This window comes from Bicyclus anynana, chromosome 2, assembly GCF_947172395.1.
Source record: "Bicyclus anynana chromosome 2, ilBicAnyn1.1, whole genome shotgun sequence".
NCBI classification, from domain to species: domain Eukaryota; kingdom Metazoa; phylum Arthropoda; class Insecta; order Lepidoptera; family Nymphalidae; genus Bicyclus; species Bicyclus anynana.
The window spans coordinates 878,025-895,973 of record NC_069084.1 but is presented as its reverse complement, the minus strand read 5'-3'; the positions used below and the strand labels follow the sequence as shown (position 1 = coordinate 895,973).

General features: G+C 37.1%; 1 protein-coding gene across 1 annotated transcript in view; it reads left to right on the top strand.

Annotated features, from left to right (window-relative positions):
• The window catches only part of LOC112047390 (facilitated trehalose transporter Tret1-like), a 41,325-nt gene that overhangs the window by 7,568 nt on the left and 15,808 nt on the right, over positions 1–17,949 (top strand). Inside the window, exon 2 of the mRNA XM_024084507.2 lies at positions 11,062–11,968. Coding sequence (XP_023940275.1) covers positions 11,078–11,968 — 891 coding nt within the window. The 5' untranslated portion in view covers positions 11,062–11,077. The remainder of the gene's footprint in view (positions 1–11,061; positions 11,969–17,949) is intronic.

Below are 17,949 nucleotides of genomic sequence, written 5' to 3'. Positions count from 1 at the left end.
TCCTCTTCAACCGTTTTGTCATATTCGTCATTTGAAGTCATTTCTTATGTAAAATATTTTGCAGATATCAGTTTTAGTAATTTGTTTAACTATATTCAATTTACTGCGAAAATAATACTTTTGTATATTTTAAATTGATTATTTTTAAGTATGCCGAATTTCACCCCAAACTATTTGTGGCTTGCGGTTTATCAGAAAGCCAATTATACCTTAATAGCTTGTTAATTGTTCAATTAATTTGTCATACGAAAGTTTGTAATTGTGTGTATTTGCTTTTTTAATTCTTCAGGACACAATTACTGAACCGACTTGGCAGAAATTTGGCAGAGATTATACCTTAGTATACCTACGCCATTTTAACTCGGAAATATTCCTAGGTTCACAATAACCTCTTTTATACTTTTATCCTGGAAAAATCTATGGTTTCCGCAGGATTTGTAAAAAACTGAAATTCACGCGGGCAAAGTCGTGGGCGTCCACTAATAGATAAAAATAGAAACGGAGAATAAATATATAGGCGGAATTTATGAACTGAAACGAAACAAAATAAGTAATTATGAAAGTGTATCAACAATATCAAATCGGAAGAAAATGGGAAGTTTATATTATGAATATTCTATCTATAGATGTGAATAAGATTTAAGATTTGATATCACGTGTTTCAAACGGTGAAGGAAAACATCGTGAGGTAATCTGCATACCAGAGAATTTTCTTAATTCTCTGCGTGTGTGAATTCTGCCAATCCGCATTGGGCCAGCGTGGTGGACTATTGGCCTAATCCCTCTCATTCACAGAGGTGACTCGAACTCAGCAGTAAGCCGAGTATGGGTTGATAACGAACGAACGAGATGTGAATAATAGAACAAAAAAATATATTTAAGAAAAAAACATTCGTACAAGAAAATTAAATTAGCAGATTTTCTCGCAAAGCCACATTGCCCGAGAGAGGCCTTCAAAGAAAATACTCGAATGAAAAATGGCTGACTTTTATTACCCAAGTGCGTCACAACCAAGGATGGTCCTATCTTATCTTGCGCCCGCATAAGCGACTTCGTATCCAGTTCTTTGGAGTGGATCGTCCTTGTGTTCAAAAGAGCAGTGCTGAAAGTTTAATTGCTGTTATCGTGATACGGATGTTTTGTCTTGTTCATCTGTATTTAATATACGATCATAATTTTCAGAATATTATAACAGCCCGTATCAGGGCGCGGGTAGGGTAGTAAGTCGCGTAGTAGGAGAGGGGATGTTGATGAGAAAATTCTCAAATAAGCAGGTATCTTCACGATGTGTTCTCGACAACTATTGAGACACGTGGCATATTTTAATTTCTTAAATTGCACATATCTAACTGAAAAAAAATGAGGTGCATGCCTCGAACCAGATTCAAACCTTCATCCTTCATCACAGCATCTTTATTGGTTGTATTTACCTTTCAAATTACAAAGCTTTTTTGTGATAACGACCATTTTGTCTTGCTTTTAGCTTTGCGATCGGTAAAAAAGGCATTCGGATTAAATATTGACTTGTTTGATCCTTGCGAGTGTCGGCGTATAGTGTAAAACGCTTTGTTGCAGTTGAACAAATAGCGAGTTTGTCGCTATCGAATCGGATATTTAGTTTACGTCGAGTTAGCTTCATGTGTTAAGTTTTAAATTAACTGCACTGAAAAAGTTCTATATTCCTTGTTTGTTAAATTTTATTATAGATGGCTTAGCACTAATACAACTATTTGATGAAAATCTATAGGTACCTGTATGGATGAATTATTGTTCATGTCTTAACGGCGAATTTAACTGTGAAAAACTCACTCCATAGTGATAATGAAAGCTACATAAATAAGGGTTCCTTGCTGACTACGGAACCCTAAATGCGATAGCATTGCGGACGTAGTCGCGAGCATCCGCTAGATATCAACATTTAGTATAATTACGAGTACAATTTTTACCCGACTGTTTGTTTGTTTGATTGCTATAATACCTCACTTACCCTTGTGAACGAAGGGGTACCCTTTTTGTGAAAATCCTTCGCTTATTGACTTTATGTGATTATTTCAAAAAGCGAAAGGTCATATGTAAAGAGCTCTTCTAGTGTGAACCCTCTGTTTACAGTCACATACCAATGTTTGCCCGCGCCCATTGTGGGTCATGGGCGGAATAAGGCGGTGAGCACACTGCACCTGGGGCGGAAACATACTCGTTACTAGCCTCGTGTCGGAACAAAAGATCGTCTTTATTCATAAGTATGAATGTACCTCGTTTTTTTTAAATAATGTAACTAGTTGTAATATTATTTTAAAGAAACGGTAAAAAAACTGTTACCTATTTCTTGAATTTTTAACCAACTTCAAAAAAAGGCGGAAGTTGTGAATTCGAGGCGTATTTTTTTTTTTATTTTTATGTTTGTTACCGCATAACTTCTTCATTTCTTGTTTGAAAGATATATACTTCCAGATTTGTCCCATTTAATTTTCATGAAAATCGGTTCCGTAATTTTGTGTTAAAATGAAAATAACAAAATTAAATCGCTTTTCATGAAAATTAAATGCTAGGACACACTAAAAACAGAAAAATTAAAATCTTTTTAACAAAAAAAATAAACCGTCTTCATAATCACAAAAATAAACTAAAAAGCGAAAAATAACATCGTATGTCATGCATTAACTAAAGCCGATTAAATCATTAACTTTTAGGATTTAAACTCAAAAATGTGAAGTTTCCACTACTCCCAGCAATATTCAAAAGTCGCGGACTTGTAGGTCCATTAGACTAGTTATTATATCTAGGAAATACATTAGAATAAGTCACACTATTATTTAACAAACACTCTGTATTGGACCGCTTTCACCTCGGCCTCAGTGTGTCGCGACACTAACTTGCTGGCTTGCTAATATCGGCTCGGAAGCTACACAGAAAGACACGTTAGAAGTGACCTTGTGTTTAGGCACATATTTGCAGTCGACGCTGCAGCGTTTGCGGTTGACTTTTTTCGGTTATACAGCATGTTCCAACAAGTCGTCAGCAAAATATACCAGATTTTTTTTCATTTTATTCAGTTGATTGTTGTCTCTGGTGCGGTTAAATAAAATAAAATAAAAATAAATATAGCTTCATTTCCTTACAACAAAACATTACAATTAAGTTTTCTAGATTGTTAGTGGGTTGCTCATATATCTAAAAATTTTACTTTTTTATAAGAACTGCACTGAAGCACTGAAAGTGTTCTCCAATTGCAGTCATTGTACTCTGTCGCTGGCTGTTCGTTGTCATGTTATACCTGCAACCCTGACTATATCATCACTCCACCTTCTTGGTCTACCTTGTCTGCGTTTTGGGTCTCGTGGGTACCAGTTTGTAACCATTAGCAACCACCTAGCGTCTGGTTATTCTTTTTATGTATGGTTACGCTGCCCATTTCCACATATGGCGAAGAACATGTTGAGCAGCATTTTTAACTTAAGCACTAGCGCGGTTTTACATAGTGGTCCTGAGAATAGATACAGGATAAGGATTACCTGGGGTTTAGTATTGTATATTTTGTAACCCTCTTGCAATTGATACTTGAAGCGAGTAACAAAGGCAGTCATTGGAAAAATCTCATGTACTAAGCTTGCCCTTCTATGGTTCAGTTCGTATAATAGAAAGATATTTTTTTATTATGACATATATTCCCGTTGCCCTTTATTTAGTCGAAAAGGCTGTGTTAGGAGTGAGTATGACAATAGTCTAGCATGTGGAGATTAATTCTATGACCAGCCTCTGCATTCTGTAAAGTAAGAGCGCTGTGTTACCGTTTGTTTCCAAGGAAATTTTTAGTGTAATTTTAATTTTGGCATCCCATAGAAATAAAGTCCAAATTTGAATAATACGTGTTAGGCGAGTATCACGTCGACGAGTATAAAATAGCAGAATCGAACCCCTGTCGCAATCCAGCTCATTTACCGCGGCGTTATTGAAGTCGTACAGTTTTAAGGAACGAAACTTTTATAAAAAAATATTAAATTTATATCTGTGTAAAACGGTAGTAATGTTTTACGTCGGAGTCCGGCCCGCATCTAGAATTTCCCAATTTGTGCTAAGAATCTGAACCGTTTTCGGCAAAATGAGAGAAATACCAACATAGTTATAAGGGTCAACGCAAACTAACCGGTACCGTTCCTAGCAACCATATTGTTGATTTTTACCTGGTCTTAGTTTCCAAGTGCTATCCAGAAGGTAGGTGCATCGCTGTCTTTTAGAAATTCAAAAAGACAGCGATGCATCGTTCGATGCACGATCTCATAACGTTAGTTTTAATATTATGAAGTATCGACACTAAGCAATACCAAAATAAACGATTCAAAAAATTTAATAGTAAAAAAAAATAAAGCAATGGCAAACATTTTCTCTTTCAAAGAAAAACAAAAAGTAATAAAAGAAATGAAAATATTAAGGTCTGATTTCATAAAATCCTAATAAATTATTATTAACAAAGAACATATCAGTGAAGCATTGTAGGTAGCGTGGGTAGAGTAAATCAGCCCATTGCCATTATGTAAGCAAATGGAATAGATAATGACTGACATACAAGTCTATTGTCATTTGTCTCTATAATCCACATTGTGATCACATACGAGAATACAGTAGCAGCCTATTAACGGACTGCATAATAATGTAGGGATTGATATGTACAAATGTACATATTGTATTTACATATTGTATTGTAGGTAATTGTATCAGTCAGTAATAATGACTATTTTAAGAATTTCTATTTATCTCTCTAGCGAAAGGGAAGCCGTGGCTTGTAGCTTAATTTTTTTTTTTAATTTTTTCTCTAAAATGACTCAAATCAAATCTTAGGAGTAGATTCAGACGTGAACAGTTACTACTCTAAGACGTCTTTGCCAGTAGAGTTGTAACGTAACTTCTTTTATTTGACGGTAGAAGTTAAACTACAAAAACTAACATACTTATTACTTATTATACGTAAAATAATTACCATTTGAAAAAATTCGTCTGATTCACCAATAGTCAAGAGAACCCTAGTTAGCACTATTACCGTCAGTTATTAGATAGCTAGATGTTTAGATATATCATTATAGATATTTCATTATGGGGCCTTAACTCCGAACTACAAGAATTATAATTTTACTAGAATATGTGATAAATGAAGGAAATCTGTAAAATAACAGTTGTTTTATCCCATATTGTGCATGTTGTCAAGGTCTTTCAACCAAAAGCGACAAAAATACCCAAAGGTTATTCAAACGAAAGTCCTTCATAATATGCATAAATTGCTTTGATTAAATCTCTAAACTTGGCAAGCCAACAATGCAGTTTTACTATCTAATACGTATACTAATAACAAAAAAAAATCTTGACTTATATAAATTTTATGAAAACTAGATGCGCATTATTATGTATTAACATTCAAGGTTAAATCCTGGATGAAGTATTTACAGGTATATGAGGCTTCCTTGCATGTCGTGCGAAGAAGGAAAATCATTGCTTTATTTTATATCTACTTTACACTCGTCAACGACTCAAAGAAAATCAGCCTCTAAGCAGCAGAGCTAAGAAGAATAAAACAAGAAAACATTCTATCTAAAATTTCCCTATTTAACTTTAGTTACTGTGTATTATACATATATATATACAACTAAGTCGTTGTATATTTGAATATATTTTAGAATTTAGAATATTCATAATAGCTGTGGCCGTGGGTCACCTGCTGATATCAGAACTTTTAGGCAAAGAGGCACATATTTCTGCTTTAATAATAACCGTGTTAAAATTATAGGAATGCAAACAGAACGACGTCTGAAGGAAAACTTTGTTATAATTAGTTCGTTACTGCGTTACTTATTTTCATAAGAATGGTGGGGGTGCCTGGAAGATATCGCTAAGAATATCGCTACGATACACCCTTTTTTCCCCCTTTTTATGTTTATTATATTGTTTGTTTCCAAATTTTGTGGTGTACAAATAAAGTGTATAAATGAACAAAAAACTTTTTTTTTTATTCTTTACAAGTTAGCCCTTGACTACAATCACACCTGATGGTAAGTGATGATGAAGTCTAAGATGGAAGCGGGCTAACATGTTAGGAGGAGGATGAATATCGGTTTCTACACGACATCGTACCGGAAAGCTAAATCGCTTGGCGGTACGTCTTTGTCGGTAGGGTGGTAACTAGCCACAATTAAGAAAACCTCAATCGGCCCAGCCGGGGATCGAACCCAGGACCTCCGTCTTGTAAATCCACCGCTCATACCACTGCGCCACGGAGGCCGTCAAAATAATAATATACTAAAAATAATTTGTCCGCATAGTTTTGACCTTAACCTTCCCGTCCGGCGGCCGGCGGGAGGTGTGCGTCCGCGCTAAGGCCCGTCAATTAATAAAATAAACTTGGCAGTCGGCCGGCCCGCATTGCGACAGCCACATTATATTCCGACGTTTGTTATAAACGGCAGTCTGCGTACACCACGATCTGCATAACATGGGCCACATTACTAACTTTTAGTTTAACTAACTTTTAGTCTAACTTAGTCACGGAGAAATATTTTAAACGGAAGAATATTTTAGATTCACCGCACAAACACACACACACACACACACACACACACACACACACAATAGTTAACCATCATTGTCAGTCTAGTTTAACAAGGCCAGGACTCCCTTCTTATAGGCGAGGGAACCACGAGGGTTGGTCAAACCGTCGTAACCCTCAAACGTTTGGAACCCTCGTAACTTTAATTTTAAGTTTTTGACTTTTGTTATCATCATTAAACCATGACATAACTTGACGTTTCAAAGGGCTGTAAACTTATTGAAATAATTGAATTTTGACTTTGACCTTGCTCCAATGAGAGTTGGCAGGCTTAGGGTTATATTGTTTAACGAACACTTTTTTTTTATTCTTTGCAAGTTAACCCTTGACTACAATCTCACCTGATGATAAGTGATAATGCAATGTAAGATGGAAGCGGGCTTACTTGTTAGGAGGACGATGAAAATTGAAATTGAAATGACCCTTTTCGGTTTTTACACGGCATCGTACCGGAACGCTAAATCACTTCGCGGTACGTCTTTACAACAAAGTTACATCAATATTGTCATAATAATGTCAATATTAGAGAGCTGTGATAGCCCAGTGGATATGACCTCTGCCTCTGATTCCGGAGGCTGAGGGTTCAAATCTGTCCGGGGCATGCACCTCCAAATTTTCAGTTGACACATCTAATCAAATTATGCTAATAATGATATTTGACAATGACATCTTATTAATTTATTGACTTCGATATTGACAGCCCGCACTTCCAAAGATAACTGACAATCAATGAAATACGCATCAAAGAGAATGTATAAATTATATTACTATCGTTGTGAAAATAATGAAATCAATTTTATATACAAATATTTTCCCTATTGGCGATATCCGAATATTATTTCGGCTAAGATTCTAATGAAGTAATCTAGTAAAATATACAAGATTTTTAGTACATTTTTCATTTCTGTATCGTTCTGAAAAGTGGGCCCATTTTCGGACATCTCCTTTTTACCCTTGTCCATATTATCAACGACTTACCAAAAGTTTAGGTAGTGATCGGCTACGAGATTTATTAGGAGAAGCAAGTTTCTTACCGCACTGCGACAACCTCGGGACGGTTACATTTACGTCAATATTTCATTGATAGTTTTAATATTATCAATAAACGCTTAATTTAACGACCTACTACAGAGGTAGGCGTCCCTTTTTGTAGAAAACGGGATTTTAAATAAGCCTACTTACAACAAACCACATAAGTTCAAAATAATATTTAAAACATAGATGACATAGACTCGAATTGAGAACCTCCTCCTTTTTTGAAGTCAGCTAAAAAGGGTCTTACCTACTAACTTTCATAGATAGGTACTTCTTACTTACTTACCGCCATAACCCAGTAGAAATGACCCTGTCTTCGGAAGAGTAGGTTCGAATCCGGTCCGAAGCATGCACTTCCAACTGTGAGTGCATTTTAAGAAATTAAATATCACGTGTCTCAAACGGTGAAGGAAAAATATCGTGAGAAAACCTGCACTCCTGAGATTTTTCTTGATTCTCGTAACTCCGCGATGTCTTTTCGTCTGAAATTCCTCAGTGCCTGAAGTAAAAGTCTTCGAACAGTGCGTGTTGCCAGCGATGACTTATGGTTCCGAGACTTGGTCGCTAACTTGTGCCTTGTAATGTGCGTTTTATGAAGGCTCAGTCAGCGGGCTCAGAGTCAATCAATGAATGGGATGTCATTGACAAATATCAAATTTGATTCGATGTGTCAAGTTAGTGTCAAATCCTTATTAAAACTGTCGCCTGTCAGTTAGACACAGATAAGGCAATGAATATTATGTCAAAGGGATACGAATTATTGCCCACCTGTAACAACCAATTATTGTTCTAATTAAAGGCCAATTTTCAGCTCTGTATCATTTGTATAATTTGGCCCGGAGTTTGTATGGAGACTGGGTTTCTTCTTTCGTACGTAATTATAATGGCGTCAAAGTCGCCGTAAGTCACTAACAGCCATAAATGTATTACTTGGCACAGTTTAACATATAGGCCGCGTACCATGGACATGAATATATCATTCTTTGGTCTGTAATGATGATAATCGGTCGAGGTAATTTTTGGAAACTCAGTTAGTAACATAATATGACCTTCTTCCTTAAATCATCATCATCATCATCATCATATCAGCCGATGGACGTCCACTGCAGGACATAGGCCTTTTGTAAGGACTTCCAAACATCACGATACTGAGCCACCTGCATCCAGCGAATCCCTGCGACTCGCTTGATGTCGTCAGTCCACCTGGTAGGGGGTCGGCCAACACTGCGCTTACTAGTGCGGGGTCACCATTCTTGCACTTTGGGACCCCAACGTCCATCGGCTCTTCGAACTATGTGCCTCGCCCATTGCCACTTCAGCTTCGCAACTCGTTGAGCTATGTCGGTGACTTTGGTTCTTCTGCGTATCTCCTCATTTCTGATTCGATAACGCAGAGATACTCCTAACATAGCTCGTTCCATCGCCCGCTGTGTGACTCTGAGCCTTCTTATGAGGCCCATAGTTAGCGACCAAGTCTCGGAACCATAGGTCATCACTGGCAACACGCACTGTTCGAAGACTTTTGTCTTCAGGCACTGAGGAATTTCGGACGAAAAGATGTCGCGAAGTTTCCCGAATGCAGCCCAGCCGAGTTGGATTCGACGGTTCACCTCTTTCTCGAAATTGGACCTACCTAACTGGATCATATGTCCTAGGTATACGTATTCGTCTACAATTTCGAGTGCAGCGTTCTCAACTGTAACTGGGTGGAGCGATACATGAGCATTACACATTATTTTTGTTTTGGCCATGTTCATTTTCAGGCCCAGCTGTTGAGAAACGCTGCTGAGGTCATTGAGCATGGTACTAAGGTCATCCAGAGTCTGTGACATGATGACTACATCCTTAAATGAGCTGCTGAAATCCCATTGCATGCAGTTATAGAATACTTTATGTAATACCTATTTATACTCCTATGTTATATTCTAATTGTGGTATCCATGCAGATACGGCTACTTAGCTGTATAGAAAATAATAGTGGTCACACAAAATAATAATTTAACAAATATTTTTGACAGTCAGTGAAAGTATGCAATATCTCTTAATATCTCAGAACTTCCAACCGTTTACGAGGGTGCGCGTTATGACGCAACACGTACGAGCAACTTACCAAATACGAAATTCCAAAGCGATGCGTCGTAAAAAGTTGACGAGCTCAGAATATGGCGACGAGTGAAGCAGCAGTGCGTGGATAAGAATGAAATCCAACCGTCATATCTTTTACCATCTTACTATAATTTTTCTCTTAACTTTTTGCCTACCTACTAACTAACTACCTACTGTTAAGTTCATAATCAAAGACGCGAAGTACGACTGACAAGTTTTTGTAGCTTGATTATTTTATGATTAGCTGACGCCGCGCGGTTTTACTCGCGTGGTTCCCGTTCCCGTAGGAAAACGGGGATAATATATAGCCTATAGCCTTCCTCGATATATAGGCTATCTAACAATGAAAGAATTTTTCAAATCGGACCAGTAGTTCCTGAGATAAGCGCGTTCAATCAAACAAACAAACTCTTTAGCTTTATATATTAGTATAGAAGTATAGATTTCGACGGCCTCCGTGGCGCAGTGGTGTGTGCGGTAGATTTAAAAGACGGTGGTCATGGGTTCGATACTCGACTAGGTCTGGCTGGTGGGAGGCTTTGGCCGTGGCTAGTTACCACCCTACCGACAAAGTCGTATCGCCAATCGGTTTGGCGTTCCGGACAACTAAAAAGTTTTACATAAATGTATTTCACTTATTTTCTATAACTCAAGTCATCTAAAATATGAGCAAATAATAAATTAGTGATGTAAAATTCATGATATGTAACATGCATATGATGCAGCCACAGTAATTGGTTCGCATGCAAATGGTCTGGAACCGGCGCAAAGCTAACAAGATTATATTAATTTCACATTCAGCCCATTTCAATATTGAATTGTGGTATGAATATCGGCAACACAGCGTTCGATACCCTTTTTAATGGTTTAATCGTAAGCCTCAGAGCCTTTATCTATTACAGTATCGGATGCGTTCTATACTAATTAATAAGATTATCCGACATACAATACTTTATCCATTAATGTTTTGAGTAAAAATTCTGTGAATCTGTGAAATATTAATTATCATCAACTGTTCATAATTATTATTATTCATAGGCAAAGTAGTAGTTTACTAAATCAGACATAGGTAAAGTAGGTTTGTATGTACAAAGAACTGACAATATGATCTATTTAATTAAAATATTTATTTACCTAATATTCGACAATTTAAAAAAGAAAATGTAGGATCTCAATTAGCTTTGTATTTCTATGCACAAAAATCTACCGATAGCGTCTTAATAACTTGGTCTCGGGGAAAAAACAGCCCTCAATTCCGCAGTCAGCGAATTCCCTCAATTCGTCGGATCCTACAAAGCCCTCATTAAAATTCAACCTTTCTTTTACAGGAAACCTAATAAAAGAATGGCTGGGTCCCGCGAGAGACTGCTCTACGACCGACATTTAGACTTCGATTACGAGTACGAACGAAGGCGGCGACACGAAGCAAGTAGATACGAAGTGCAACGTTCAGAACCAAACCGCATTCGAACGGAGCGCTTCGATCAAATAGAACGACCGAAGAGAAAAAACGGTTACGTGTTCGAAGACATATATTCGGACTTCGATGAGGCACAAGGGCGTCTTTCATTATTCAGACCGATCAGACCGGAGTATCTGAACTTACAAACGACATACGTCAGCAAATATAATTCCTTACCAAGAAATCAGCACTACAACGACGATCACCGCCGATACAAAAAAGACTATTACGACTTCAGAATCGAAGCAGAGAGACTAAAGCCGCGAGAATCTTATGAACATATACAAAAACGAATCGATATAAAACGAAACGAAATAAGGCTAACAGATCGAAACGAACGTAGACCAAACTCTATAACTAGACAGCCAAATCAGAAGCCAAAGAATGTGGCCGTCTGCAAACCGTTGCGTTTGTCAGAGAAGAATGTCAAATACTGGACGACGGATCCGCCTGAGAAGGACCAAGTGAACCAAGTGAAGAAACCGAGAAAGGATGAAACGAAGAAGATAGTTAAATTCTCAGAAGTGTCCGGTTGTCGGAAGATGGTTATCGATGACCCGGTTTGCGGGCGTAAGGTGGTTGCTGTGAGAGAACTAGAGGTTTCGTTGGACCAAATGATACAGAACGGATATTTCGAGAAACACAACATACCGATAAGGCTGCCAGAGAAGCGGGAGGAGGTGAAGGGGAGCGGGGGAGTGCCGAACGGGAAGTGCTTATCCGGGGCGGGGGGCGAGCCGCCGGCGCCGCGCAAGTCCAGACATTTGCCGCAGGTTTGTTTTGTTGCATTCAAAATTTTACTGTCTATATTTGTTATTTAAAAATTAAGTTAGTTAATAAAAAAAACAATCGACGAATTGAGAAACTCCTCTTTTTTGGAATCCTTTAAAACGGTCACAGGAACTGATACCACAGTTCACCTTTATCGATGCAGTGCGGAACAATTGATGTTACAGACGGAGTAAAAGACACAGTGTTCCCTCTTTGTACCCGGATGTTCGGAACCCTGAAAAGATAGATATTGGTTAGTTTATAAATAAATAAAAAATATTAAGTACCATTAACAAAAATCTAAAAGCCGACATCTAATAAAACCACGCTCCAAAAATTATAAAACTAAAAAAAATACCCTCGTCCTAGTTGAAAACAATAATGTTTTCATTGGTACAGAGACTAACATTTTTTAAAATTAGCTTTTTATTTCCCACAACGATTAAGCTACAGTGTGTAAACAGCGTTATCAGGGTGGAAGCGGGCTGGAAGGAGCATAATTACTGTCATTACAGCTGCGTTAGCGTCATAAAAGGCCCTCAGCTTTGAGTAATGGCCGTCCCTTTCCAGATGTGCTGCATTCATTTTTAGGTTATGTATTACTTTTTATATGAAAATGTCGCAATAAAACTTATTACTTATTAATTCAACCTGTCTTACGTTATTCTATTTTACAATAACGTGGCAGGGGAGTCCATGACGCTAAAAGTGCACTTACTCAAGCGTCACGGGGACTTATTAGTTATTTTTGGTAGATTAGATAACAGGAAGAATAAGTGGTTTTAAATTACAATTGGGATTATTTCTTCAAAATAAAAAAAAATTACTGCGCTCATTTTAAAATAGAAAATTTTTGAAAATATATTTAGAAGATAATTTCATGAGCTTCCCAAAATCATGAAATTATCTATAATAAAAACTTTGATGCCAGAAATTCTTTCTATCTGTGAGCCGGATTTTATTCCAAAAATTATTTATTTTTATTCCAAAATAAAAAAAACAATCTTTCCATGTACCAATTTTCCCACAATAAATTTTCTCATCAAACGAAGCTAAGAACACTCTCGATCAAGTCATCAATATGCTCTTTCAGTGCGCTTACATTTTGAGACACCACTTGAGTTATTCTTCCCCACTTTCACCCCCAGAACTAAATTTTGAACCTTGATGCATGGTGTAGATGCAGTTTATATATTGTCAATTACAAAAATATTTTCTCTTGTAGAGTTGGTATTGTATTGGTTTTTAATATGATAATATGTTGAGCGATATATCACTCCTTACTGTAAATCTTAATTATATAGACATGTATTTATATGGTTGATAGAAACCCTATTAATTGAGACTCTATACGTAATAACATCTCAGTGGGACATCCCGCTTTTGAGCCTCTTTAGAAACCGCTGGCTCATCACAATACGCTATTCTGATGTCACATAAAAAGGGTAACATTTACGTAGCAATATCAAATTGTTCTTGGCCGATTTATCAAGATGGCCACTTGTCACCGAGTGGTCGGGTTAATCTTAACCTAATTTCGAGCCAAGCTTGTCCGGCAAATGTTTGGCCTTGCGCTTTTATTAAAAGTGGGTTAAGTATCGTTATGATGCCTTTGTATTAAGTTTGAGTAAAAAATAAAAATCCTAATATCTACTTGTAAGCCCTTTGATAGGAGTGCCTGTGGGTGGGATTATTGGGAACGAAGTGTAAAGCTTATGAAAAACTAACCGCATTAAAGATAAGTAGATTAGTCAGATGGTTGGCGTCAATAAGTCAATAGGCAAAATGCTAAAGATATCTACTCCAACGCTTTGTAGCAAAAGTCATCATAGGCCTTGTATAGCTAATAAACAATAAGGCAGCCACAACAAATAACTTCAGCTACTGATATAGTTAATCAACTTGCCATTGGCGTGCACTTCATACTTGTATAAATGTACTACCTACCCTGACTAGGACTCTGTAAACTAATATTGGAGAAGAAGTTTTCCATTTTTAACCCTCGACGCAAAAAGATGTGTTTGATGAAAATCAAACACATCTTTTTGCGTTTAATACAATACCAACTCTACAAGAGAAAATATTTTTGTAATTGACAATATATAAACTGCATCTACACCATGCATCAAGGTTCTGAGAACTAGAATATCAATTTCTATGTCTCTAAACTCTAATATTTTGCGAAGCGATCCCATGCGATTCCATGTGATTAGACCACCGTCTAGGCAAGCACATTTTTCACCACGAACTGCATCATAGTTTATTTACAGACTATTAAAAAATACATCTATTACTATTATTTAATCGCGTGACTTCCAAGTATGAGCGTGTAAAAATAATTCTCTTTGCTGTTTTAATTTGTTTAAAAAAAAATATAGAGCAATTTAAACTTTTATCCAAAATTCCTTTATGTTTGTATATTTCACTTGTCTCAGATGTTTCGGAATTCGCTCCACATTTTATAACCTCAACCTGTATAATTTGACCATTATAACAAAGAATGGTTTCTATTCCTTAACATCTCACTGGTACATTCTGTTAGTGATTAGCGGACAAATTGAATGGCGCAGGTTTCTGCGAGCCCCTGATAAACAAAAGCTGCCATTGTGTCGCATGCGGCGAGCGGTCAGACCTTGCGATGACATTGTTACGGCTTGGGTGGAAACGTACTTGTATATTATAAACTTTATAGTTTGTTTAAAATAGTCTCTTTTATAATTGTATATTTGCTGTTAACTCTCTAATGTGACTGCAGCAATATCACGGCAGGTTTAAGAACTAGAGCTAGGTATTATAGCTCAATCAGAGTGGAGAGCTTCAGCGCGTAGGGACGGAGGGGATCTAAAGGCGTCTTATGTGAGACTCCGCTCAAGACTGAGGATATTTTAAACGATAGGGTTTGTTGGCACTGTGAGAATGAGGAAATTCGTAGGAGAACGAAATCAATCGACGTAGCCCAAAAGTTTAGCTTACTGAAGTGGCAGTGGGTCGGCCATATTTTTCGCATAACAGATGGCTGCTGAGGCAGACGTGCTCTGGTGTGGAGACCACGTACCAGCAATCGCAGTGTAGGACGCTCTCCAGCTAGATGGTCCGGTGACATTAAGAAGGTAGTGGGAAGTGGCTGAATGAGGAAGGCGTCCAGCCAGCAGTGGGCCGATACGGGCTGATGATGATGATGTGAGAATAGTCCTGATCCTATATTATATTAAAAGAATCAGGAATATTCTCACAGTCCAGAAAGTTTTTGAACGTTATTTAATACAACTCTAGATTAAGAGTGTGCAATATGTAATTTGGTGGTTACAAATGGTTCTGGATCTCAGATTCTGGAAAAGTTAGGAGCCTGATGATGTTTGGTAAAATGATATTTCAAAGTGGACTATACAAAATACACAATTTGTAAAACTTTTCTCGATAGTTTATTTTTTTGAAAAATACATGTTTTGCTCACATTTTGCTTTCAATCTCAGGAAAAGCAAACTTATTTTTAAAATTTTTATTTTGTATAGAAAATTAGGTATATATCTTGAACATGGCCATTTTGTTTTTCGTTATGTTGTTTAATTTACTTGCAATTAGGTAAAAATGGTTTTGGCGCTCACGTCATAAAATTTGCGTCGCGCGTCAATTGCTCCGTGCTTTTCACTCACGTGAAAGTCATAATTCGGCGTCTCGTTTGCGCTTTGAATTTTATCCATATCGTACCGATGCGTTGCGCGCTCTTAACCTCTCCGATTCCTTCAAGGGACAATATGTATGAGTCGTGTGTATTTAATGTAGATTATTATTTTAACTTGGTACGCCAACACGTTCACAGATTCAAATGAATCTACTTCGATTTACTTTCGATTTGGTCTCTACGATACAGATCAATCTACTGTGGAGATCACAGGCAATGAAATACTTGGTTTTTGTGTATATTTTTGGTTAATAATGATTTATTTATTTATTTGCGTTAAAAGTCCGTTCAAAGATATCTTCTTGGTTTATAATGTTGGTGTCATGCATCAATTAACTGGTGTCATTTTTAGTAAGCATTTGTTTGAAGTTAGAAGTTTGAGATATCAGATATTAGCTATTGTCCAAAAGTACCAACTGTTAATTTGTAAACTTCCCCGTCTGAGTATGTTCAGAAACACTAAATAACACACAGACCTTTTTAAATAAAGCTGCTTCTTTATTCGCAGAAAACTTCGAATAATACGTGTCCCCAAAACTAATACGGAAACGGTAAAAGTTGTGTCCAAAACTAAAGCGAGTCTGAGTTCTGAACTCTTTTAATACTGCAAGCACCAGACTTTTCCGTTCATAGTTGGGTAAATAAAATAATAAAAGGTTCTACACTGTGGGTCGTCTATTGAGGGTTATATTTGGAAGACTGATCGTTTCTGTAGACCTAATGTATCTTTTTCCAGAATTTGTGTTCTTATTCATTCTTCATTTATTCTGTTGTTCTCCGTCTCTACTGTTCAGATTCTGATTCTTCTGCAAATTCTGCAGAAACTTAACAGTTGCTCTTTTAAAATAATCTCTTTGTTAATTAAGTTCCATTTATACGAATACTTCTCGAGTGAAGATGTCAAAGTCAAAGTAAAATTCATTTACTTCAATGTACCTCTACCTATGCTATCTGAAAAACACTTTAGGCTTAGTTTACAAGCACTTCTGTAACGTCAGATATATACAATGGTGATAACTAAAGTGGAAATCTTAAAATTAAAGTTACTAGGGATCCAAAGTTGCCTTGATCTGCGAAGAGCCTACACTAAACTGAGCGAGGGTATTATTTTTTTTGATCTCATAAGTACTACTACTAAATATAGTACTTGTTTTATTATCTTTGTCAATACGTCCCGTTATATCTCAAAAGACCTTTATGGTTTTCATTTGTCTATGACATGAGCCGTCAAAGTTAGGGAGTTGAGACTTGGGACGTATGTGTTGACGCATAAGCCGCTAATCTAGACTCACGAGCAATCTCAGAGCTCTGCGGTTGTGGCGCCGAATAAAGTGGAACGTGGCCTCCCAGTGCTCGTGACAGTCATTTTAATACGTTCAGCTTACTAATACTCGCTTTTGATGAATTGGACCGTTCATCAAATGGAAGTATGGCAAAAACATTTTGCTGGTAAATTAGTTTTTCCCGTCAAAATTGTGTGATTAGGTAAACGTAGAGGATTTTTCTCAGCGGTCGTGTAAGCCCAGTGGACATGACCTCTGTCTCTTATTCGGAGGGCGTAGGTTCGAAATTTGTGCATTTTAAGTAATTAAATATCACGTGTCTCAAACGGTGAACGAAAAACGTCGCAAGGTAACCTGCATACCTGAGAAATTTTATAATTCTTTACGTGTGTGAAATCTCTCAATCTGCATTGGGCCAGCGTGGTGGACTAGCCTTACCCCTCTCATTCTAAGACGATACTCGTGCTCAACAGTGAGACAAACATGCGCTGTTAATGATGATGATGAGAGGATTTGCCAGTTTTCCCTTGGTCTACCTACATTCCCTTTGTCATCGTCTACATTTTGCAGTGAGTTGTCCACCTTTGATCAGCGAAACGTAGAGTTTTTACTTTTATTATGATCTAGTAACATTATGTACGTTAGAGTACAATTATCTGGCTGTTTGGGAACTTCTTAGAATTTATGCATTGATGACTATACGACATATAGTACACGCAGGGTCTAGGCCCTCAGTAATAATTAGTGAGTGCCGCTATCCAAGTAAATAGTACTAGGACGTAGGCAAGTGGCAACCCAGCTTAACGTTAACCCTATTAAAGTTTACACGGGCATTAGACGCAGGGCTTCCGTCCTTAACCCGTTGTGAAGATTAATGTTAATCTGCAGGCTTATGATGTTGATACATCAATATAAACATACTTGTTGTTACACACCACTTCATTCGCATGGGATTCGGATTTTTCTTTGACTTAAATAATTAATGTTATGGAACTGAAAAAAATCCTAGAATCTATTT